The sequence below is a fragment of the Anopheles merus genome, chromosome 3R, assembly GCF_017562075.2.
Source record: "Anopheles merus strain MAF chromosome 3R, AmerM5.1, whole genome shotgun sequence".
In the NCBI taxonomy this organism is placed as follows: domain Eukaryota; kingdom Metazoa; phylum Arthropoda; class Insecta; order Diptera; family Culicidae; genus Anopheles; species Anopheles merus.
Window position 1 is genome coordinate 14,084,308 of NC_054084.1, and position 24,919 is coordinate 14,109,226.

Here is a 24,919-nt window from a genome sequence, read left to right on the forward strand (position 1 = left end):
CAAAAAAAAAAACAATCTAACGCACGTCTGGTGTTTATTGAAAGTCGTACAACAAAATCCCATTTACAGATGCCTTCACCAAGCAGCAGCAGCAGTTCGGGCGTCATTTTGACGTGACGTTCGTGCGCGCTGTCAAATCCGGTTCCCCGGTGATGGGACATACGTCGCTCAATTTAAATTAGTCAACCACCGAAACAGAATTGCGCGCTCGGCGGTGATGGCAAGCAGCAGCAGCAGTAGTAGCATACAGTGATGTTTAAGTTCTTCAAAGCTGCGGTGAAGGAGGTTTCGAATTAATGTCGTTACATCGAGCGATCTTGCGTTACATGTGAGAGCCGGTGCTTCGCTGTGTGTAGATAGCTTTAGGTTCTGCTACTCAAACTAGCCACAACTGTGCATTCCATCAAGCGGTTAGCTCTGGCAGCAGCATTAACACCATATGCTGGCACCCAACACTCGACAGCCAATCAACGCGCTCATTATATTAAGCGCACTAGTTGGAAGAGTTTAAACTTTTTTACAATTAATGTTAATTTATGGAGGAGCCTCAATTCACTGCTACCATGAGTGTGTGTGTGTGGGAGCACATCACTAGCGCCACAAATTAGTGACTTGTTCACTACAAAATCCAACCGGAATTCGCAGCAGCAGAACGCCGCCCGACAGGCCCGACAGCGCATGAGAACGGAAGGTCACCATAAATCAATAAACAAACATGCTCTCTAGCGTCCAGCGTTTGCACATTAGCGGGCATTAGCGGAGACATATCGTCCCCCGGACGATGGACAGTATGGATTGACTGTTTTATTGCATTCTTCGTCCCATACAGTCCAGCAGGCTAACTTGCGAACTGGTTCAAGGTTAATGAAGAAAGCATACACATTTATTGGGCAGTTTCATGGGATGATCTTACGGCAGTAAGACCCAAAGCACCCGAGTCATTCGGATAGGGAAATGGTAATTAAATGTGGTCGTAATTGTACACAATAAAATGATACAACAGAATAGCTACTTGAACTTCGGTTTGTAGAGGCCGGATCTTGTCAACGTATCCATTAACATTACTTTACACCGGTTTAAGAGACTGTTAAAGTATTTTACGAGTGATTGTTCTATGGTTCTGCTTTGAATAAGGCTTTTCTTCAATTATCTCTAGGTTCTCTTGTTGCGAGCGTTTTGTTCTGTTTATTCAATACGATTTTCAACAAATATAGACAATTGCGCACCACAAAATGATCCTCATGAAGTTACTACGATACGTTTCCTCATGAAGTTACTTACATGAAGTTCCTACATGAAGTTACACAACTTCCTCATGAAGTTACTACGTTTTCCTTGTTGTGTCCTTGTGATATAACTTGGAAAATATATAGATGAATGACACAACTTCCTTCCTACACAAAGTAGGAAACAATCTTAGGCGAACAAAAACGGCGACCAGACCCAAAAAAATTGTGTCTTTGCAGAGTATGCTCCTGTGGACGATTGATAATCAGGTTAGCTCCAAAAAGTGTATATGAATATAGTAGTTAGTTTACAAAACCTTACAGTTTCCCAATTGATACTACTTATACCTCCCAAAAAGTCCCAGTGCAAAATTTCCAACAAACAACACACTCGAAAATAATTTATTACGATGAATTATAACCTACAGCTTCAAACAAAAGCACTTAAAACAGGCGGCACAACACAGCTAATGTTTCGTCACTGTTTTACATCACATTTCGCAACATTATCCGCGAGCACGTGGAGCATTTGGATGTGTCAAAAACTCACATCAATTCTAGTCCTCTCCCCGCACACACATCACAGACGACAGGCAAATAGAATGGACCGCCTCGGAGGCAAACATGTCATAAAGCGATTCACCCAAAAGGACGCGCCCGGCTCGATGTCCCGGTTGGAAAAAAACAGCCACCAGCGCTTCTCGCCTTCTGCCAGCGCGTCGTCGTGTCGTCGTCTCGCGCAATCATTTTTCATTCCACTTCCACACGGTGGCACATTTCACGAGTAAAAGCAAACTAATTTATCACACTGAATTACCACCGTAGGGCGCCTATCAACCGTCAACCGTCGTGGGCTTCCCCCACTTCTTGGACTGTATGCGTTTTCTGCTTTTATGAGTCCATTACAACCCGTTACAACCTATCGCCCCACCCCGGCCCCGTCCTGCTCGATATCTCGGCACGGGTTTTTGGTTGAGAGCATGATTTTGCACCGGAAACACTGCTCCATTGTGCTTGTGTGTGGATATGTGGTGGTTCTATAGTTGCAGTTGGCTTTTCTTTCGGACTGGAGCCGTTCTCAAGCAGAGCAGTCGCCTAAGTTCTCCAAACCACCAAGCATGCGGGAAGAGCACAAACTCTCCACTCCACACAAACCATTGAAGTACCGAGGAAAACCCCGAAAGCACACACACACACACAGGTCTTATGCAACCGATCGGCCGACCGGTTGCTGCCAACCGGTCAATGGGTACCCGTAGGATACCGCCCGTTCGTGTGCATGTCTGACTTTCGTCGCCCTGGGTATGTCCTTGGGACAAGGCGCAGCCCGGTGCACATCCGGCATCCGCTCACGCTCGGTACACACGTCGGTAAATAATCAATCACTTCACTTCAGTAAACCTCATGAAGCGTCCACCACACTGACGCCAGCGGCACCTCCACCACCATACTGCAGCGATTGCCTTTTGTGTACCGCCCCGGAGAGGTTCGGAAAGACTCAAGAGTTTTACACAACGCAGGCAACAAGTTTTTCCAAGCGTAGCTCGTACGGTTCCGCTCCAGAAAAGAGTGATCGCATACTGTGCCGTGCACTACACGCTTGGTGCATTGAATAGGGACGATGGTACTACTATTACTACTACTACTACTAGCACTGCTGATGCTGCTGCCAGTTGCTCTTACGCTTCAATCTCGTAACGCTTTTATTTCTGTACCGTCTCATCATCGTTAAAGAGTCCGTGTGCTGTGCTGTTGAGGAAAATTTAAAATTACATAAATTGTATTCTACTTCCCGAGGCACTTCCAATACTATTTTTCAACGTATCAACCACGTTTTAAAATAGAGAAAAAGGAAAGCACACACACACACACACACCAACGAATGTGTGCATTTTATGCTTGACCAATGTTGAGCAAATTTCTCCCAACACTGCACAAAACTCCACAAGTGTCAAAAGTTACGCACAAAAGTTTAATTAAATTCGGACTGAAGCGTCCGGAACCGGAAAACTCTCTGCACAAACTCGAGGCTAACATGCTTTATCCCAAGTGCAATTGTAAGCATCTAGAGCCAAACCTGCACAGACACACACACACAGATTAGCTTCCCACAAACCGCTTGCTAAGGAACGAGACGCTATCATAACCGCGTGTACAATAACTTCAAAACTTTTCCCACTTGATTTTCATTTGGATATTACTGTACCACCGTCAGCGTCCCAGTTTGCTTTGCGGCGTCGGCAGTGGTGCTGGTGGTGCTGGTAGTGGCAGCAGCACAGCAGTATCCTCTCTCCCGTCCCCGACCATGATGCAATAAAAGTGCATCATGAGCATTTTTATTAATCCGAGCCTCGTCCGCGGCTGCAGCACTGATGATGGAACCGTGCCGCGATTTCATCCCGTTGCCGGCAGCAGTAGCAGTTCTCGCGCACGTAAGCTTTTTTTTATGGTACATTATTTTTAATGTCACTTTATCACCATCCGTCCTCTCTCCATCCCTCTCTCTCTTTCTCTAACATACTCTGGGGCAATCATTCCACCACCATTGCTCGTACTGATGCAGCAGCGATGCATTTTATCGTATCATTTCACTTCCTTACGGGCAGGGGATTTGTGCCAAGGAATAAGCACCGTTTCTTGCCCGAGTGCTGAGATCATGTCAAAAGGATTGCGTAGTTGTTTTTTTTTTCCTTCATCGTGATGGACATACCACCATGCGGCATATGGTACAACGGCGGTCGACATTATACGGCAAACGATAAAGAAAATGCGATTTTCTCAGGAAGCAAAGAATCTGCACCACACGCCATAAAGCACGCACACACGTCGAGGCAAGAGGAACGGATGGATTATGGTGGGATGGGCACAAAAACGAACCCGGCCCGTACTTATCATGATGGCGCTCTATAGCTCACCGCGTCGAATGGCACTAAGAGGGAGATATACAATTTGAGCAACGAGAATCAACATTATTTCCAAACATTTTGATACAAACAAAATTCCAACTCTATATTACATTTGAAAATGTTCCCTTGCAGCAAACAGATTATATTACTCGAAGCTTTATTTCATTGTCAAACAACTTATCTTTAAAGTTTCAATTCATTTGACAGCAAACTTTAACAGTCGAAAACAACTCGAAAAGAAATGCGAATAACTTGAAATATACGAAATAAAGGAGAAATATTCTGAGTATCAGCATGCTAGGATACTAATGACACATTGGAAAATTATCACAATGGAACAATATCACAATGGAACATTATCACATTCGAACGTTATCAAATTGGAACATTATGACATTGGAACATTATCACATTGGAACATTATCACTTTGGAAAATTATCACATTGGAACATTATCACACTGGAACATTATCACATTGGAACATTATCACATTGGAACACTATTACATCACATTGGAATGAGCTTCACTCTACTTATTACTGGACATTGTGCTTTTGGTTTTGTTTCTTTGTTATTTTGTTCCACATCTATACGATTATTAACTGTGAATTGTTTGTCTTTGTTTTCACTTTTTACGTGTTTTCTCTATTATCTTATTTTTGATCTCTCTTGGTGAAACAGTTTTTGGATAATTGTGAGAAATTAGGCCACTTCTTTAAATATTAATATTAACATAAAAAAGTACCATTAAAATCAGCTCACATGCACGCCCTTTGTGTTCCAACCCAATTTTCTGTTTGAACATTACCAAAATGTTCAACAAAAAAAAACGAAACTTTTCCATTATGCAATTACCCGCATACGACCAAGAGTATGAATTCCGCGAAAGCTGTCAATTTTATGCGTGTGCAGCAATAAATTTCGCATTCCTCTCCTCGCAATGAACACTTTTCTTCATATCCTTCCGTGAACGCCAAGCGTAGGGCTCTTTCATGTTTTTTTTTGTTCATTTTTTTAACTAGCATAAATCCATCCACGGTTGAAATGATCCCGCCTCGGAAGCTAAGCGTTAAACCGGCAACTTCTTATATCCTTGTCCCCTTCACCCCCTTCACTTAACCGGACCCGTCCACGGTGTGACTTCTGTCGCGCTCGGTTAGTAATTTATAGCTGCGTTCATTTAATTAACATAAGATGAAAGAGCATAAATCACGGGACGATAAATTACTGCTTTCTTCAGAGGAGCGAAATTTTCAGCCAGCTGGGTGCTTAACTCTACTAAACCTCCCCTACTCTTTCCCACAGTTTGGCTATGAGTTAAGACAGTGCGCCCCGCTCGTTTCCTTGGCTAGCGATCGTACCTAGGCCAAGGTTAATGGGCGATAAAACGATGAAAGGGAAAGGGATGGGCAATGCAATTCGGACCAAGCTAAATACCGCACATTGCAGGGTCGAAGAAATTGGTCTGATGTCGGTACTAGCTTTACCTGCTGCTTGTTTGAACACTTACAGGCAAAATTACTGTTTCGAGGCTTTTTGCATCCACTTCCGTCTTGGTGCTCTAGTGAAACTTTCAAACCCCACAGCATCATTTCTGGCACACTCAGCGTCACCGTCGTGTATGGTTGGTTGTTTGGATGGGAAAAGGGGGAGCGCTTTTGACGCGTGGATGAGCAATTTCAGCAACCAACTCGGAGCCTTCCATCTTCGCAGTGCTTTGCTAATGGTTTTGGTGTAATCGCGTCAAAGTCAGTCAGTTGGAAGCAGTTGAAATTTCGACCCTTAATGAGCTGTAACAGCGTGGGAAAGTGGATTCAGCCTTTTTCCCCCTTGAACTCGTTACGGTAAAGCTTGCAAATATATGACGCCGCATTTGTTCATATATGGGTAATAAGGGAAACTGTTAGCTTGAAGCGCGCATATGATGAGTTGTCTTCCAGGATGCTTAGAAGCCATTCAAAGGTTTCAAAGTATTATGCAACTTCATCATGTTCTAAATTTTTATTTCTTTTTAAAGGAAATGTGTACAACACGATGAAGAATAGCCAAGAACTAGCAATTGATTAAAATAACATTAATTTTCTTGCTTTTCCCACAGCTGAATTCACACACCTCAAAAAATGTAAAATATCGTTGCACCAACCGCTCACTGGAAATCCTACAAACCATCATGATCGTGGTTTTGTGCGCTAATTTAATCTTCAACAAACGCATCCTTGATGAAAACGAAAAAAGGACCTAGTTCAAAATTAAGCTAAATTCCTCCGAACAAATACGTACGCACAACCAAATAAAAGGGGTTGAATGGACGTCATACCAACCACTCCGTCCTTCCCTTTTTTTTACTAATCCCGTTCACTCAACATCTTACACCCGATACCCCGATGAACTTATTAAGGAGTTATTAAATTTATCGCAAAACTTTACCTCCTACCCCCGCCCGGTACAGAAAGCTCTACCCTCGTCGATGCCTCCCCTTTCTCATTTTCAAACGGTGCCCTATTTCATTATCCTGCCAAGCCATTGCGTACGCGAAATTTTTAGAAAAATCCCTTGTTCTACCTTCTTTCTGAAGTCCGTTTCGTTTTTTTTTTCGCTGTTATTTTGTTTGTTTGAGTGTGCTGGGTTTCGTTTCGGCGAAGATATTTCCGCCCTTTTCCGTTTCGCGCTGAACCAGCTGAAGAATGGAGCTGGATGGCGCTGGCGAAGCAGCCGGTTTCGTTTTTCATTCAGTCACGTTTTTTAATAGAGATATAAACAGCAGAAATTAATTAGTAACCGAACGAAGTTAAAACCATCGGAACGGACGGTCGTGGTCGTGGCTGGACCGGAAGCAGCACTCTTCTTTCGCGAGAATGGCTGGTACGGTGTGTACGGGGCGGGAAGAAAGGTTGTTCTTTTCATATTCCACGATAATTAAGATCTGCTCAGTTTGTTTTCATTTTTCCTTACCGTTTGGGGTTTCCCTTCTGCTTACTTCTGACGATGTTTGCAAACTGGAGGCGTTGCTGGCCAATGAGAAGGAATCTTAGCGGGGAATAAGACGTTTTAAAGATCGTGGCAGAATAGCAAGGACTGGCGGAATGTAATACGGTTGTATTTTCGGTGCAGAAGCGGTGTGAGCGTTTGAATTACATTTTTTAATATTTTATACCAAATCAATGGATTAAACTTGTGAATTGATTAGAATGTTTACATTTGAAGTGACCACATGAATCTGGAAACATGGAACTGAACAACTCTTTAATTCAATGAAATACTGCATTTTTCAATGCTCGCAAAAAGAATCCAAGGTACGATTTGACCACACATAGTTTAAAGCATTTCATCCAATGGATAAAAATTTTATAAATTGATGAAAACATTCACCTTCTTTGCCGTTTCAGACGAATGAAACCAGGCTATCAAAAGCCCTTTGACGTAAAAAAGAAACAATAATATCTCTTTGAACATTCATATACCATTCAACGAGACTATTTGAGAAATCAAGCTATCCTATTTTCTCATAACATAATTACAAAGTTGGAATCAACGACTCACTGCCCTTTAGATGCCATCCTACATCCCATGCCATGCTCACTTCTCATATTCACGCCACAGTGCTTTGCTGTTTCTGCTTGCTCTGTTTATCCTGTTAACAGCACTACCTCATATATCATGCTTAGTTTACGACCCTTGCGGCTACCCTCTAATAATCGACCAACAGCAGGACATATTTTTAAGCGCACCTGTCTGCATCGGCCCAAAGGCCAACGCCGCCGGAACACCTTACACACGTATACCTTCATTAAGTGATTAATATTCCTTACGCAAATTAAAGCCTGATTCAAATGTGTCAAAGGCACTATCTCTCTCTCTCTCTCTCTCTCTCTCTCTCTCTCTCTCTCTCTCTCTCTCTCTCTCTCTCTCTCTCTCTCTCTCTCTCTCTCTCTCTCTCTCTCTCTCTCTCTCTTTCTCTCTCTCTCACTCTCTCTCTCTCTCTCTCTCTCTCTCTCTCTCTCTCTCTCTCTCTCTCTCTCTCTCTCTCTCTCTCTCTCTCGCCTCTTCCAGGACTCGTGCCGATGGTGTTGTGGGCTATTTGATCAATAATTTAGTTGCATTATGTATGGGCGGATGTCTGGACGAGAACGGAACGCAACTCACACACCAACCAACAGACACACACACACAACACGTTAGCAAAGAAAGACCTTTTGCATTACCGCCTCTAGCGTTCAACAACACGCTTCGGATGAAAGCACGCAAAACCCCATTTCTTCCCCCCCCCCCCCCTGCATGCCTCAAACGTGTAGAATGTGAAATTTTGTTCGTATTGATTTTCTACGGAACCACCAAACGAATCATGAACGGGTGTGTGTGTATGTGTGCGTGCACACCAACAGCAGCATATGTGTCGGGCATCGTTGATTATGATGATCGACAGGGTCCTGATGGTGCGCTACCGTCGGCTAGTAGTAGCGTGTTTCTCCACCGTAGTATACGCCCGATACGCCTTTGTCGTCGCGACGCGATTGTGTGTGTTGGAACATGTGTCGTACGCTGCAAATGCAAATGCGATTCACAAGCGCCTCGGTTGTGTCCCCGGCACGGCACCAAGCATTAAAATCTAATGATATGAATTCCAGCAGCGTTTCGCGCGTGTGATGTGTGGCCCGGGAAAGGGACGGGCGAGCGAGATTATTGCTAAAATTATCGATGACATCAGTGCATATTCGCAAGCGCAACGCGCGATAGGTACCTTTCACCCTTCTTCCCAGCCAGAGCCGAAAGAACAGTGCCTTTTGATGAACCAACACACCACACCACCACTCGACAACAACAATAATTATTGATGCTCGTAATTACTTATTGATGTTTGCATTTTCCCTCATTTATGTTTGATTGAATGATGATTATTTGCAGCGACGAAACAGACAGGAGGAGGTTTGGTTCGGAAGTGCAAGCTAATTTTGAAATTTTCTACGAAGCCGATATTGACTTCAATATCTTCTTTGGAAAAACTTGCCAACCTACAACAGCTTGTTAACTGTGCCTTTTTGTGAGAAAATACACCATTCACGCTAATTGAATGCTCGGTCCGAATTAATGATGAGCTATCCATTTACTTACTTTACTAACATATTTTATGTAACATATTCAATGCCCAAGATTGTATGGCGTAAAGTGAAATATTTTATGCATGATGTTATTAAATATCCGCGTGAAGCTATGATGATATCTGGAATTTCTAGAGCTTTAACTCATTTTGTATCGATTTTTTTAACTCGTCTTAAATCGGAATTGGGAATTGCAGGATTAACCGGGATGACAGCATGAGATAAACATAAACTAAAAACGTCTAATGCCATGTTTGAAGTGAGGATTACTATGCAATTTTGATATTATTTCTAATGGCAAATGGTATACTCCATCTGTAAAATATGACTGGAAAATTAATATATTGAACATAGGATACATTCATCTGCATAGTTCAAATACGATAGCTTTCAAGTTCAAGCTGTTATTGGCATACAATGTACAGGGTGGCATCGTAGAAGTGATACACTTTGTTTTTGTAATAAAATTGACACCAGGTTTGATTTCTCTTAGGAATCTATTTAAATAGCTTCTATTGGTACTACACCTGCATTTCACTTAATTTATTTCAAATCTTTCTCCTTTACAATTGATAACCGCCCGTAGGCGCTTTTGGAAATCGTTGCAGGCCGCACGCACAACTTCATCCGGCATTTCATCCCATATCTTTAACAACCGTTGCTTGAATCCGTCCCAAAGCAAATGTTTGACGTTGCCGAACTTCCCAAGCATGCATCTCCATATGCTGAAGTCCAACGGGTTCAAATCTGGAGACGACGCAGGCCATTCCGATGCATTGATAAAACATGGCAAATGCTCCTTGCGCCACTTCTGAACGATCGAAGCCTTATGGGCTGGAGCTGAATCCTGTTGGAAGCAAAAGTTATCGTTGCCAAAAAGGTTCTTAGCGTCTGGTTTCAAGTGGCCTTGAAAAACGTGTTCTAAATAGTACTCCTTGTTGATCCTTCACGCCTTTGTCGATAAACAATAACGGAAACTTCCCTTTTGCCGAGATAGCTCCCCAAACCTTCACAGCTGACGCATATTGATACCGTGGGGCTGTTATTGTATCGGCTGTTATATCCCGAATACATGCCCCATAAATACGATCATTCTGCTTATTCAATGTTTCCTCCAGAGTGAACAGTTTTTCGTCCGAAAAGATGATGTTGTGGCCTACGTGCATCTTCAGCAACAAGCGAGATTTTTATTTGTTCGCGACTTGAATCCATTATAGTATATGAGAAAACTGAAGTGAACACTAAGTGTACGTTTTTCACGATAAATAGTAAACAAATTAAGCTGTCAAAATATACCCATGAGTTTGACACACAGTGACAGAAAACACAAAAAAGGGATACTTGAATAGGTGTATCACTTCTACGATGCCATGTTACTTTTCTTCGTTTTATTATTTTGTGCACCGACCTATGCCATCATGCCAGAATTACATAAGCTCACTGGGCTGAATTCCAATACACTACAGGATATTCTACGAGGCAGTAGATTCCGAAAGAATCGAAGTCAAACAGCATTTTCGAAACTTATATTTTATATCGAAAAATGTATTTTATTTGTTTGGCCAAGGATTAATGGAATTAAAAAAATATGAAAAAAGGTTATTTCTATTAAAACTACGAATTATAGTGAAAGAAACACATTTAATTCTGACAAAAGCATACAACTACCACGCCATACATACGTCGCATTAAAATGACGCACTCCATATTCTACTCAGCAGGCGAGTGTTGCTAACCAAAACAAGCAACTCGTGTGCTGGTAATTTAATCAGCTACAACACTAAACTCCGTTCAATTTCTACAGCCCGATGGTTTTTTACCCCTCTCCGCCAAATAAACACAGGCCCTCCAGGCGGAAGGGAAATGCAAAAAAAAAATGTGAATTTGATTACGAACAGAATAATGGGAAATTAATTTCCCTGCAACACAACGAAGCCCGCTATTATTATTCGTTTAGCCTGAAGGCTGGTGTACTTGTGTGCGTTCGTTGCTATCGCACTGTACTGTAGGCCCGTTTGAAAGTGTACTGCATTTTTGTTTGAAATTGAATCAGTATTCCAAGAGCCCGGTGGGTGTATAAAATATAAATGCTATAAAATCATTTCATTTGATATAAATAGAATAGTATAATTAAATTACGAATGCGTTTGATTTATGTTTCCATCGCGGCGTTCGTCCTGCCCTTCAATCCTTCAATCTATGAAATCATAATCTGTGAATGTTCAACAAATACTTATACATTCGTGTTTTGTTCTACTGCGCCCCAAATGAAACCACAGAAAAGTAGCGAAAAGGAAACACAATTCATCCCAATCAATTCCTCGCCGATGTTCTATTATTTCTCGATAAGACAATCTCGTCCTAACAAAAAAAAACAAAACTCTTACACACACGCTGCTCACATCTGGAAGCGTAATTTGCTTACACATACGTAAGGCGGATGATGTTATCGCCAGGACGACTTCCGCATACAACATTTCTCGCACGCTTTACCGCACAAGACCGCCAAGACGACCACGGCCACCGACCGACCGACCGACTTATCAGTTTCCCTCCTCCAAGGTTGATGGAAAAGCAAAACGAAATCGAATTATTACCAACCGTATCGAATCCAGGAATCGACATTACCCAATGGCATTACATCAATGCCTGTAAGCTACCTACCAGCTCCACCCTTCGCTAGAGTTCGGCTTGTGTGGGGTTTTATCGATTTTTCGCATCCTCAACATGCCCGCTGCATCGATCCACCGCTGTATTTGCCTCCCCTGTTTTGCACAAAAAAGAAGCAAAAATTGTCCTTCTGTCACACACACACACACACAAACCACGAGACAGAGGAAGGATACGCACGAGGGACTGCTTAAAAATTCATCCATACGCGCTTTATGCTTCTCTCGTCTGAGCAGCCAAGAGCAACGGAGAAGCCCGTGATCGTGTGCGTTAAGGATACGCACTTTCGAGCGTGCTTGTGTGTGTGTGTGTGTGTGTGTGTGCGAGGATTCCTCCTGGTGAGTAGATTTAACAGGAAAAAAAACAAGCCTAGCATCTGGTTGCGTAATCGTTTCCATCTTTCTTTCCTTTTCTTTTTGGCACGTTGCCCCCCAACAAAAGCCTCCCAAAACGTGCAGCAAAATGTGCTTCCACCTTATCTGCGTACAAATTGTATGCGCGACGTACGCACGCATGTAAGCTGCCACCGCCAATGGCAAAGATATCGCTCTTTCTCTCCCCCCTATCCCCGCACATTTTCTCCTTTAAATCCCACTCTCGTTGGGTATTGTAAGTAACCGTACACGTTCGACACAATACGGTGGGGTCGGAATTCGGGAGCTGCCCTAAGTACCATCGACTGCTGTGCTCGAAACTACCAACGCTACAAATAATGCAAAAAAACCTCAAGGGAGAGACACAGAGGAAGAGAGCAACACAGAGCGAGAAAGAGTGAGACAAGTTTGCCAGCGAACAACCGGGAGATAGATAAATACCACTCCAACGCAACGAGATAGTACGCTTCGCTTTATCTTATGGCAGCACACATGATTTAACTTTTTGGCAGCGTTAATACTGTGTACAGTGCGGTGAGAGAGAGAGAGAGAGAGAGAGAGAGAGGGGGAGACTCCCCGAAAGGATATTGGGGCTGTTTCGCTACCATTAGGGGATGTATTTGTTGCCGAGAGATGAGGGAAGATTACCGCAGCGTGCTAGTAAGATAATCTCGCTGCAGCAAATCCTCAAAGTTTGGCACATTTTCCGTTTCCTGAGCGTCGTCGTCCGTGCCCGGATGATTAAAGCGAAGTATAAATCAAACAAATATTATCACATTCACGATCGACGATGCTTGCCAGCTGCCAGGAAACCTATACGACGCGGGCGAACAGTACGAAAAGTACGATCCAAAGTGGTGCAACATATTTTAGCAATGTTGCCAATTAAACTAGGATTAAAACTTCAATCAATCGCTTCATGCAAACGCTTTCCTTTGCACACTTTCCCAGAGCAGCACATATTCATACACACTATTCAAATGGCGGCACCGACCGGGAAAGACAAAGCCACCATCACCGAAACAAGCACCAAACGATATCGGAAGCGCATTAGCTGAAAGTTTGGTTATTAAATTCGACAGCTGCGTTAGCTGATTTCAATTCATACTTTTTCCGCACGGGCACAGAGCTCGCTCTGCTTCCCTCCTTCACCGACGCCAGGGGAGCGTTAAGAGCGGCCTCAGACAAAGTGCTCGTGTGCACGGCAACAAAATGAATGAAAAAAAAGTCACCCTCTAAAACCTTCACTTTAGTAGGAGCGAGCGACTCGTAAACCACGTCGATAATTACAAATAATTCAATAGCATTTAACGAGAAAAGTTTACCGTATTTCCCGGACGGATGCTGGTGGAGCGCATGTTTACTCCGAGCTGATGCTTTAGCCCACAACATCCGGACCCCGTTTATGCAGAGAAGGAAGCATGGATGGTTGCTGACTTTTACCCGAGGCTCCGTTCTTAGTGTCGTTTTTTTTCGCCCTTCCTATTCGAGGCGTGTTCACTCACTCTATAAACGCGTCGATGTCGATGACTTACTTACCGGAGCGAGGCCGAATGTGTAAGTTTTTCGCCCACGGTGCCATCCAATTGGAATGGCGTTCTCGTTCCCCACGCTGACGGATAGTAACCCGGAGGAGTGAATCATTTATTTCACTCCTACTTATCTTTCCCATATTCATCCAATACGAAAATCGGTATCAGTTACATTTACCATTTAGGCTTTCGTTCAAACCGCCTAACATTAGCCGGATTGGCCAGAAATCGAATGAGAAAGGAGTACTTTGAACAAACTAATAGCAAAAATGTAACACAGTTAAGCTCTCAGTTTCCTTTTTCTAGCTGGAATAAAAGGATGTGTTCCTTTTTTAGTTGCATGTGTAAAGGAGAGTAAAGGGAAACTACTTCACTGCAACAGTTTATTACTTACTGAGACAACTTGCCGTTTTCTTCGCCCTATCCAAAAGGCTAAAAATGGCATACCACTAATGAGATTTAGAGCTGATATGTTTATAATTTCCAAGAAAAAAAATAAGATGAAGCCAACTTTTATGCACGCTTTTAATCCTTCTTTGCTTGTGTGTTGTGAATGTTAGTGAGTGAAGATAGTTTCTTCTTCTTTTTTATTCAGCACAAACTTCTGCGTATGGCTTGCTTACGCTTAGATAAGATATCGCTCAATCAGTGAGGATAAAGTACTGAGAACTGTGCACCCAACTCATTTGTTTCCTATCCTATTCCTTCTCTACAATCGTCCATCGGTCAAACACCCTGCCGGTGAATCATAGTTTGAAGATTCTTTTTACTGCAAAACGTTTATCTATCATGCGATTCTTATCTCAATTTATTGATCCTTCCAAAGGCTTGATAGACACGGGGTGTTCGTTTGGCATAGCTTCAATCATCTTTTATAATTGCATAAACAGACCATCTAATTAGGTACCGTCGCTCAATGTAATCCTGCAATGGCAGTGCACTGCAAGCCGTCGACCTAAAGAACATAAAAGACTCTACACCAAAGCGTGTAGGGTGAAATCCTCACACAAACAAGGAAAACAAAATGCTTTTTACAAATCAGTTTGCTTTGTTCTTGGAAAAAAGGGATGCTGTGCATACGTCCACAGTCACACGAGCACAACAGTGGTTGATGGTTTACCGAGCAATGTCTAAGCGGGTATGAATGAAGAAGTGGAAAGAAGGACAATATATTTTCATTTATCGGAAGCAACATAATGCTAATTCATCATTTTTAAAGCCTTTCAATACAACGAGAAGTTTCTTCAAACTTCAAACTGCTTCAAACTCCTCAAAACACAATGCTATAGAGACATATGCATACATACAGTAGCAACTAGCTACAATCACAAAATAGATACATGAAATATAGTTATAAGAAAACAATTTCACTCCACATACATTTCACGTCACAGCAATTTTGCTCCGATTCATGAAACAGATTGCAGTGGATACGCAGTATCTTGATTATCACTTCCAGGCAACTAGAGAAAAAATAAAATACACCCAACTCACACAAAGCAACTTCAAGGTGACAAACACACCAGCAACCAGGCACTGGAAAGATAACGCTGTCAAGAGCATAGAGCATTTGCAATGTAGAAGGCGTTCCCGCCGTTAGAAAGCAAACAAAGCGAAAAAAAAACACACTGCAAAGGAACGCACAAACAAAACTCCATCAGCACGGGCGTGAAACTAGCTGACAGGCTCATCAATCATGACGAGTGCTTGTTTTTTCCCCACAGTTCATCGGAAAGAGCTTTCTGCAGTGAGTTTTTCACGCCCTTCCTTCACACTGGCTTTGAAATGCGCAAAAAGGGGTTTTCCTCCATCCCTGGTGGCACCACTGTGGCTCTGGTGCGGGAAGCAAGTAAAATGGTGATGCTGGGTCACCATGTACCAAAGTGAAAGCGTGCAAGAAGAGAAAACGACACACTCTGTCTCGCTTTAGCGCGCTCCAAGCACAAGAAAATCTGTTTCTTTTGCCGAATTTCTCCACGTGCACGAGGAAGGCTCAGGACGCCTCGGGGGAGGAAGGCCCGGTGTACCCCGGTGTTTCGTCATTAGTCTTTCGCGATGATAGACAGTGAAGATAACGGGTAAGGACATTTGCCGTTTTTTTTTTTGAGTGTGGAAAAATGGAAGCAAAGAAACAGCTACTACAACAACAACCAACACAAAAAAACAACAACCGCTGAATGGTTTCTTCCGATATTACAGAGCTGTCTGCTCCTTTTCGTCCTTATCAAATGCAGAATGCCGCGCTCGTGGTCCCGCGTGTTTTCCCGAGCCGTGTGATAAATGTTGCAAATGATCTCTAGCACGTTTGCTAACTGCGCTCGTGCTTAAATTGAAATTCACTGCAAATTGATGGCACATTTAAACTAATTTGTCACCATCGATCATGCCACAGGGCAGGTTCGCCCGAGCGCAGCTAAGGAGTACCGGCGGTTCCTGGGATTCGTGATCCACGTCCAACACGACCAAATCAATTTTCCTAGCTCATTCGGAGATTTTGATCAACCCTTAGCGATCTGTCCTATCGATAAGGAAGTGAAATCAATAAGCGGTTTCAACCGGAACAGGACTTGACGTGCACAAGACTTAAATGTTGAATGTTTCATCTAAGCACTGTGTAGATCTTAGTCCGTGTGATAAGTCAGCATTAAACGCTTCGCGAATCAAATGAAATATGTTTGATTAACCATGCTTTTAGGAACGATGATCGAATCATCAATTAATTTTCTTGAATAATGCAACGAAAACCACAATAATTTGCACATATTTGCATCCTCAAAATCATCATTCCTTTCAGAAGACCCAAGAATATTTCAAGAACAAAAGATAATCTGATGTTCAGAAATGGTTACTCACAAAACAATTCTTTTTTCATATGCATTTAGCACACTTTCTGTACCGTGGAGCAATTATATATTTATACCTTCAAACGGTAGCAAAAAAAATCCTTCTTGTTTAGTACGTACATATGTACTACCTTTCCTGTGAACGATTGTAATCTTAAGGATTTTTTTTAAATGCAGATATATGTAAACACATATAAATGTTAAATTCGTAGTACATGGATTACTTTTCTACTATAAGCAATCGCCTATGAGTTCAACTTTACCTAGACAGTTAAGATATAACCTAAATACATTTGAATCAAGAAGTCGTTCATTAAACAAAGCACCCCTTTCCGAACATTTCTGTAAGACTTTGCGTTCCAAAGGCAACGGTTATGTTGCACGTACGTCCTTCGGGATTAATTTCAAATTAATAGTTTAAATTCTTCAGCACATCCACTCAGTCTGAAACAAATCTCCCAACGTACGTCACTCTAGCACGACGGACAAATCTCTACCCATGTAGCCACACACACGCACACACATTCCACTTCCGATAGGGTACAGCAAACCATCAACCAGATCGCTTCGAGACTGGCTGCTCCCGAGCGACATCATCGTCATCACACGGGGTCACTCTTGGAGATTGCGGACAGCTTCACCTGTCAAGTGGGACGCCGAGTCCGAGATCCTCGCCCGGTCACTGCCAGAGAGCTTTGCCGCATCAAAAGCCTCGAAGGAATTCTATTGCAGCATGCTAGCCGTGGCAGCCACAGGACAAAGCGCCACCCCCGTCGTCCCTGCCGGGGAACGGGATGGGTCGTCGGATGCTGATTTCAATTCAACGTGCCTTTGAGTGCGTGTCAGAAAACGGTACGTACCCGCCCGCCCGCCCGCCCTTTCTCGCACTGATTGGGGATATCCGAAACGTTTGCCTTCATCTGGGAGCGATCCACACACGTCCCGACGAGTGCTTGGTTTGATGAGTTCACCCCCTTCGATCTTCTACCCCCATTCATCCTGCCCCAGAGAGACGTTAGCATTGCAATTGCACATTCCTTCGACACGCTGCGCTGCTTCAGGTGCACCGGAGCAGGAGGAATACTACCTTTAACCACGACCCGGTCTCCTCCCCACCCGCTGTTCACGTTTAGCTTTTCGAGCATCTTTTATACCGCGCGCATATGCAAAGGGCGGGCGCGCTCGGGTCCGATCGGTGCACAATCAGCTTCCCAAAAGCTATCAGCCTCCCCCTCGAAATAGTGAAATAGTTAATGGTGCGAATCGAAACTACTACTGTAGCCGACTTCTGCTGGCAGCCATCATACGCAAACATTAGTTATGCACGGTGCGTTCTTTGCAACGCAATGTGGCAGACGTATTGCGGGTCGGTCGGTGCGGTAACACTAGCAAAAGGGAAGCGTAACGACGATGAGAGCCGGAGCTTCTACTAGGTGGATGAGAACTTTTCGACAAACTGGAAGCAGCATTTGGTGAAAGTGCCGAGCGGCGTGTGCGATGAGCTGAACGTGTGCTGAAGCATCTTTTCCATTCGCTCTGCTCCTTCGCCAGTGCACTGCTGTGCTACAGCCCATCAATCAAGCATTTTCCACGACCAAATGCATTTAAATAATGCATCTGTTGTACGACGAACGGGTACAAAAGAGAGTGTGTGTGTGTGTGTGTGTGTGTGTGTGTGTGTGTGTGTGTGTGTGTGTGTGTGTGTGTGTGTGTGTGTGTGTGTGTGTGTGTGTGTGTGTGTGTGCTTGAAATATATCCCCAATCCCGGACGAGCTATGCATTTTCATGATTCACACAAAGAACGTTTGCTGTACGCTTATACTATGTTGCGAAGATGAACAAAAATGCTATTAGACGAATTATGCATCCAAAAAAATAGTTCTTTATAAGAAAAATAATCCTTATATCAAACTATAATTTATATAACAAATGAGAAATAAAAACGTGTTGTGGGCCCTTTTTCGTTTGAAGTTCGTTGACTAAAACTTCAGCCTTTCAGCTATTTGGATTGTATAGCAGTTTTCGAGCAGCTATCAAAGTGGGTATTGTATACTGCAGGGCTTATCCCAAGGTGTTTGTATTTAGAAAGTTGATTTCTATAGCTTCTGCTTCTGAATGAAGATTTTAAGAGTGTTTTGTGTATTGGTCAAGATACCAGAAAGCTTGTTTGAACAAAAGTTTTCACCCGTCCTGTTGAAAAGTGACGTTCAAATTTGGCTATAAAAACAAGCTATGACACCTGGTCTACATACACTTTGATTCTAGGCTCTACCACCTGATCTCTTAGCTTAGGATAAATGAAAACACGACCTTGGTTTTCCATTTTTTCGAGCAGGTACTCGAATCTAATTATAGCCTCAATTCGTGAATGCGAAAAGTATGGGAGGTGAAATCCTACTGTTCAACTAAGAATAATTTGAATAAGAATAATTCTAGTCTTGAAGCTCTAGGAATAATCTAGGATGAAAATTTCAGGCTACTTTTGTGTGTGATTTTGTATGGAGTATTTACATGATTTCAGCCTCCAACTGTCAAACTCCAAATAAAAATGCTGACTAGAATCGTATAGGGCCCCTATATCATTTCTTTGAACATGTTCTGTAAAAATAAAATTAAATTTAAATTCAGTTTACTAATATTTCAGAATAACTATGTTGGAACTGCGAAAAACCACACGGAAAAATATTACCGCACTAACAACGATCCATTATCCAATATCCAGTGTAAAAAGTCATCCATTTTGGACCTAACTCACTGCCATAATCACAATTGTTCCACAAAAGAAAAGAACCAAATACAGCAGAGACAGAGCGACCATTCGGGTATGCAAACAATCGGAGAAAACCGGAACGCAAATCACATTATTATAGTGGAAATTTCTCCTGCGAATGGTGGAAGTGGCAATAACTTAAAAAAGAACCCCCTTAACACTGAGGCATGTAACTATGTTAGAGTGCGCGAGGGAAAAGCGTGCGTGCTTCAATCAGTACGACGATGATGCCACGATCTCTGAACGGAAGCGTTCGCCTAAGTAGCGGATGCATATCACCGTTGCACAGAATCCAACTCGTTAAGTCAATTGAATTCGCTCCTAAAGAACAAAAAAAAATCTCCCTACCATAATCTCATAGGGCCATCCATACATGAGTGTTCTTATAATCAGACCTTGTCATGCTAAAAAAGATGGAGCAAATGAGGGCAGAAATGGAATTGAATAATCAATTCAATAAAAAGCCAGGAAGGTTTCACCCTACAATAGCAAGGTGAAGTAAACGAAATCTCGAAATCTTTAGTGTGAGACATTTGAACATTCTCAACATTCAACTGTCCAGATGTTTCGATCATTTTATAATAAAATTTTGATATATTTCGATAATAAAAGACAGAAACAGAGAGGCACAGAAATTCGGTTTTAAACATAATTTTCAACCTCAAAACAAACTCACTGAAAATCGTTCAAGGGCCAGTTTACATTAACCTCATAACTACTTAACTGTAATGAACTGTTGTGATTTATCTAAATGGCACATATAAAACCATATAAGCCCGTAAAGGTTAATGAGCTGCCCCCTACCGAAAGGAAAGGAAGCTTCAGCAGCACAGAACGAAGGTTCGGCGTTCATCGTCTCATCGTAAACCCCACCGCCGAACGAGATTAAGCTTAAACGGCGGTTTGAAACTCTTAAATTGAACATCGTACCCCGTATCGATTCGATCGACGAAAGCCGATAGCGCCCACACGCTGGGCTGCTCCGTTTGCATCCCATTAGAACTCCCCTTGCATCATCATACGCGTGTGTGTGTGATGCGCCATTCTTTCCCTCCACTGCGCTCGACCGATGCACCTCGGTGTGCTGGTGAAAGTGGAATGTATAATGCGCTCGTAAAACTATCTCACTCACCGTGCACCCACGAGCAGATTGTTGCTGTTCGGGTCGCGCAGCACCAGCTTGAAGAAGTCGTTCGTCGATTCGTTTCCCTGGAACCGGAGGTACTCCTTGTCGGCTGTAATAGAGAGCGAGAGAGAAAGAGAAAGAGAAAAGAGAAAAAAAGGCCGTAAATAAACGTTCACTGACAGTTTTCTGGTAGAGATTGGAATCGAATGAATGTTTGGCGATAGGAATTCAACCAATGGGTTGAACAGTTTTCATATTAGAAACGAGTATCCTTTGCTCACATTCCTGGCTACATTAAGTTTATGCCAAATAACTTATTCAAAACAACAGTTTTTCTTTTTTATGTATGTTTTTAACTTGTTTTTCATTATTGAGCAAAAGAATCAACGAGATCAAAAATTTACACGAACGCACCATAAACGTATCTAGTCAGCTTAAGCCAAATGTAAATGATATTATTACATCAAACTATCCAAAAGGAACAAGAGGCATACTTTTCTCATCAACAACGAAAAAACAAAGCGTCAGTTAGAACAACAACAATCAGTATCACTTCCTATGCAAAAACCCCATCCAAAGGTCTGCAAAACCATAAGCTAGAACGAAAAATGGGAGATGGAGAGAGAGAAAAAAAAGCCCAAACTAGAGAAAAACATACCGACGTAAAAACAATCACGACACACATGGTCAAGCGTGGCGAACAAAAAAAAAACATCAAAAAACATTTTTCATCCCGCACAGCTACTGTGTAGTAGCAAAACGAACGCTCGATAGTTACGCAACATATCACTCGTTCGATGCCATTTTCATCCTTTCGACGTTCTGGTTTGATGGAAATCGAAACGAAACGGCGCACAAGCGGACACGACTACGAATAGTTCGGTTATCCACTGACATACACATATACAAACACACACGTAGATACAAACATATGCTTTTAAACTCGAACATCAAAGGCAATGGTGGAGGAAATGGAGCCGGCAAAAGCTTTTCCAAAACCATTCCAGCACAACAACCGAGACGACGTCGTCCCGCCAAGCAGAGACCATGTCTAGTCACCAGTTCTAACGTTTTAGCAGCACAAGTGTATGCTTGTGTGCGAATATACAAGCGATAAATCTTTGACATCGATTCTGCCCGTAGTTCCGCTGGCGCTTTGCTCCCGTCGTCACCTCCAGCAAATACACTTCCGGTGGACCCCCCCCCCCCCTTTAAGCCAGTTACATTCCCGCCGCATCCCGCACAAAACTAACCGATTACAGAATGCAAACAGCGTTCAAAGTGGTAAACGATCGGTAATTTATCAGTCAAATCCGGACGAACGAACGAGCGGTCCGGGTATGTTTGTTTTATTAACTCTAGAGTTCCTCCCCACCTGCCCCACGCTGAATGGGGTGGGTGGTGGTTACGGTTAGTGGTACAATGTTGAAGAAGAAAATAAGCAAACCACCGCAAACAACAGTCCCCCCGCGGCTGTAGCTCACCCGAAATGGCAACAAAGAGAGGGCGGCTCCCGCTTCAGCTTTGGTGTGTTGCCAGTGTTGCCAAGATAGTTGTGTTTGTAGAGTTTTTATTTTTCATTTCCATGCCAGGATGATAAATTTTGGCTTGTGGCAACCATAGTTAAACATAAATTTTGAACCGGTTCAGACGAATCTGTGGCTTGGCTCAGACAAACTAGACACCCTGTTAAAAGCTTCGTTTGTGCTATGCGCAGATATCGTTGCTTTCTGAGAATTGAGTAAAGTGTTTAAAACAAAAGACTAATTCTATCGTAAAACAAACCCTTCAATACTCAATTCTAAACCCTGTCCTCACCGGTTTCACAACAAATCGATGTAGAGTTACAGGCTAAAATTTAATCACAATCAAATGGCCCGTGAAATCAGCTCGATTGTTTCTCTACCTTCACGAGCGTCACACTCCATTCCACCTGATCAAATCCGGGGCCGTAATTTAATATTTTTTCCGCCTAGTTCTATTCACTGCCATTACAGTACATTTCAACATGAAATATTCGGTGGAGGTGACAGTTTTTTTTGTGTTTTGCTCGCCGATTAAAGCATTGCCAATGTTACGCAATAGGAATCGATTTTCTGCGGAAATGTTTCTACGCTCCCTTGTTTAAAGCTACGTCCATCCCATGAAGCCATTTAATCATTTACATGCAATTACCTTTGAAAAATGTTACTTAAAGTATTTAATTTATTAGTTCGTTAGAGCGGCGTCGATTAAAGTTGTATGCCGTAAGCCTTGCAGTTGGTCAACGGGTTTTGTTTATTTTGGTACAGATAAACGCAGCTTAAATAATACAGGTTGTTAAATAATGTTATGAATGAAAGTTAGCGATAAGGTATCGTGTTACACGTGTTTACGTCTTAATCGCTAAATAGCAATAGCGATAAGATATCTTCAAAATGTTAAATATGAATCAGCTTATCAGGTTTTGCTTACAAGGTTTACCAAGTCACTTTGCGATGTGAGCTGCACAATTCATCTCACTTGAGACGTATTTCTATTCTGACGAGCTACTTCATTTGGCCTGAAATAATTTTCTATTCCACCGCATTCATTTTCATCCATTATATGAAGTTTTATCACAGGGGATGTTAGCTGGAGCCGTGCACGATGTTTACATTTATTTTTTTTTTTTCAAAATTAATTTTTTAGTTTATCTTTGCTCCGCAGCAAAATTCAACCCGAAACATGGGTTATGCATTGAGTTATTAGCAGTTGAACCTGCTCAGTCAAACCTGCTAATAACTCAATGAATAACCCGTGTTTCAGGTTGAATTTTGTGTAGCTCACATCGCTCACCAAGTGACTTGGTAAACCCTGTATTTTGGTGCAGATAAGCGCAGCTTAAATAATACAGGTTGTAAAATAATATTAGCAATTAAGGTTAGCGATAAGGTATCGTGTTAAACTGCAGAATTGCAGACATCTATCGAATACAGATAACTAACCAAATAAGAAGGTTGTTGTTGGTGCACCTTCTCCGATAAACCACTGATACTGGACATCATCAACATCAAACAGAATGTAAAGGTTTAACACCACTTTCAATCATTTGGATAATAATAATAATAATAAAGATAAGGGTAATCATAACCCAAATAACCAAGATACCGAAAACGCCAGCAATTTTCTGTTCTAAAAATCCAATTGCATCAAACAAAGCCAAAAAAAAATCATTCATTCATTCATTCATTCATTTGCGCAATATGTATCACCCCCGAATGAGTTTAACTGAGCAAAGGAAGCGATACAATGTGTGTGTTTAAGTTCATTTATTGTGAAACATATTTGTGTAAGATGTGTATGCGTGTGTTTGTTTCCTTGCAAATGAACTCTTTCATTTCGCTGGACAGTGCACAGTTTATATATGAATAATATTGCCGAAGTTGTGCAGTGATGTAAGTGGATGAATTAATTCAATCGAGAGGTCCAATTGTTATAAAATTTGGTTGGTTAACGACTGAATCGATCATAACTAACCCACGTGGGTTTGAAGTGGCTTTACAGTGGGTTTAGACCGATTTGGTTATTTGGGAATTAATGATTAATGATGATTGCATTATTTGCTTTTTATAGCATTTTTCACCTTATGCACTGACGACCCTAAGTATTGAGTATAAAAATAAGTGTCCATAAGTGTTCAAAACGTTTAAAAAAGGGTTTCATCGTCTCAATGGATCAAACGTATGAGTAATTAACTTCAGTTACCAACGTACCAACAAAGCCACTCTCATTGACTAAATTACAAACGTTTCATTTCGAGAACAGAGCAAAATTTGCTGTATGCTTAAACATCCGGAAAGCTTAAAAAACTTATTCCAAATCCCTATGTTCCCGCTCACCATCACCACAACATACCAACTATTCAGTTTATCTGAATTAGAACTTGGGTTTTACCAGGCCATATAGACAATGAAACTATCAAATACGGATCAGACGGATTGTACAGAAGCAACGAGAATTCTGCGAATCGTTTACAACTACACGTTAGCTTTCAGTGCTACACTATCCCAGTACTGTATATCCGCATCATACACCTACTATCTGGTAAGTGCCATCCCATTTCCTCCATCGTGTCTGGCATACCGGCCAATCCGAGGTGTCATAGTGTCACCGCGCACGGCATGGAAAATGACCATAATACCATTGTGATCGATCGAAGAATGGGCACCAGGCATACATGCCAAATGCAGCAGCACAGGATGTAATAGGAGCTACCGAGTAGACTATGGTGGCCCCAGATTCGAACCAACCAGAGCACGGATTTCAACACAATCTTGAGGACAGGAGACTCCTCCCCGGCACAGCTAATTGCAGGGAAACCGGGAGCATATAACGTGTCAAAACCATTATTAAT

At 42.3% G+C, this 24,919-nt stretch overlaps 1 protein-coding gene across 4 annotated transcripts in view; it reads right to left on the reverse strand.

Annotated features, from left to right (window-relative positions):
- The window catches only part of LOC121596958 (semaphorin-1A), a 177,454-nt gene that overhangs the window by 37,416 nt on the left and 115,119 nt on the right, over positions 1 to 24,919 (reverse strand). For all 4 annotated transcript variants that reach the window (XM_041922387.1, XM_041922386.1, XM_041922385.1 and 1 more), the window contains exon 2: positions 20,551 to 20,653. In XM_041922387.1, coding sequence (XP_041778321.1) covers positions 20,551 to 20,653 — 103 coding nt within the window. The remainder of the gene's footprint in view (positions 1 to 20,550; positions 20,654 to 24,919) is intronic.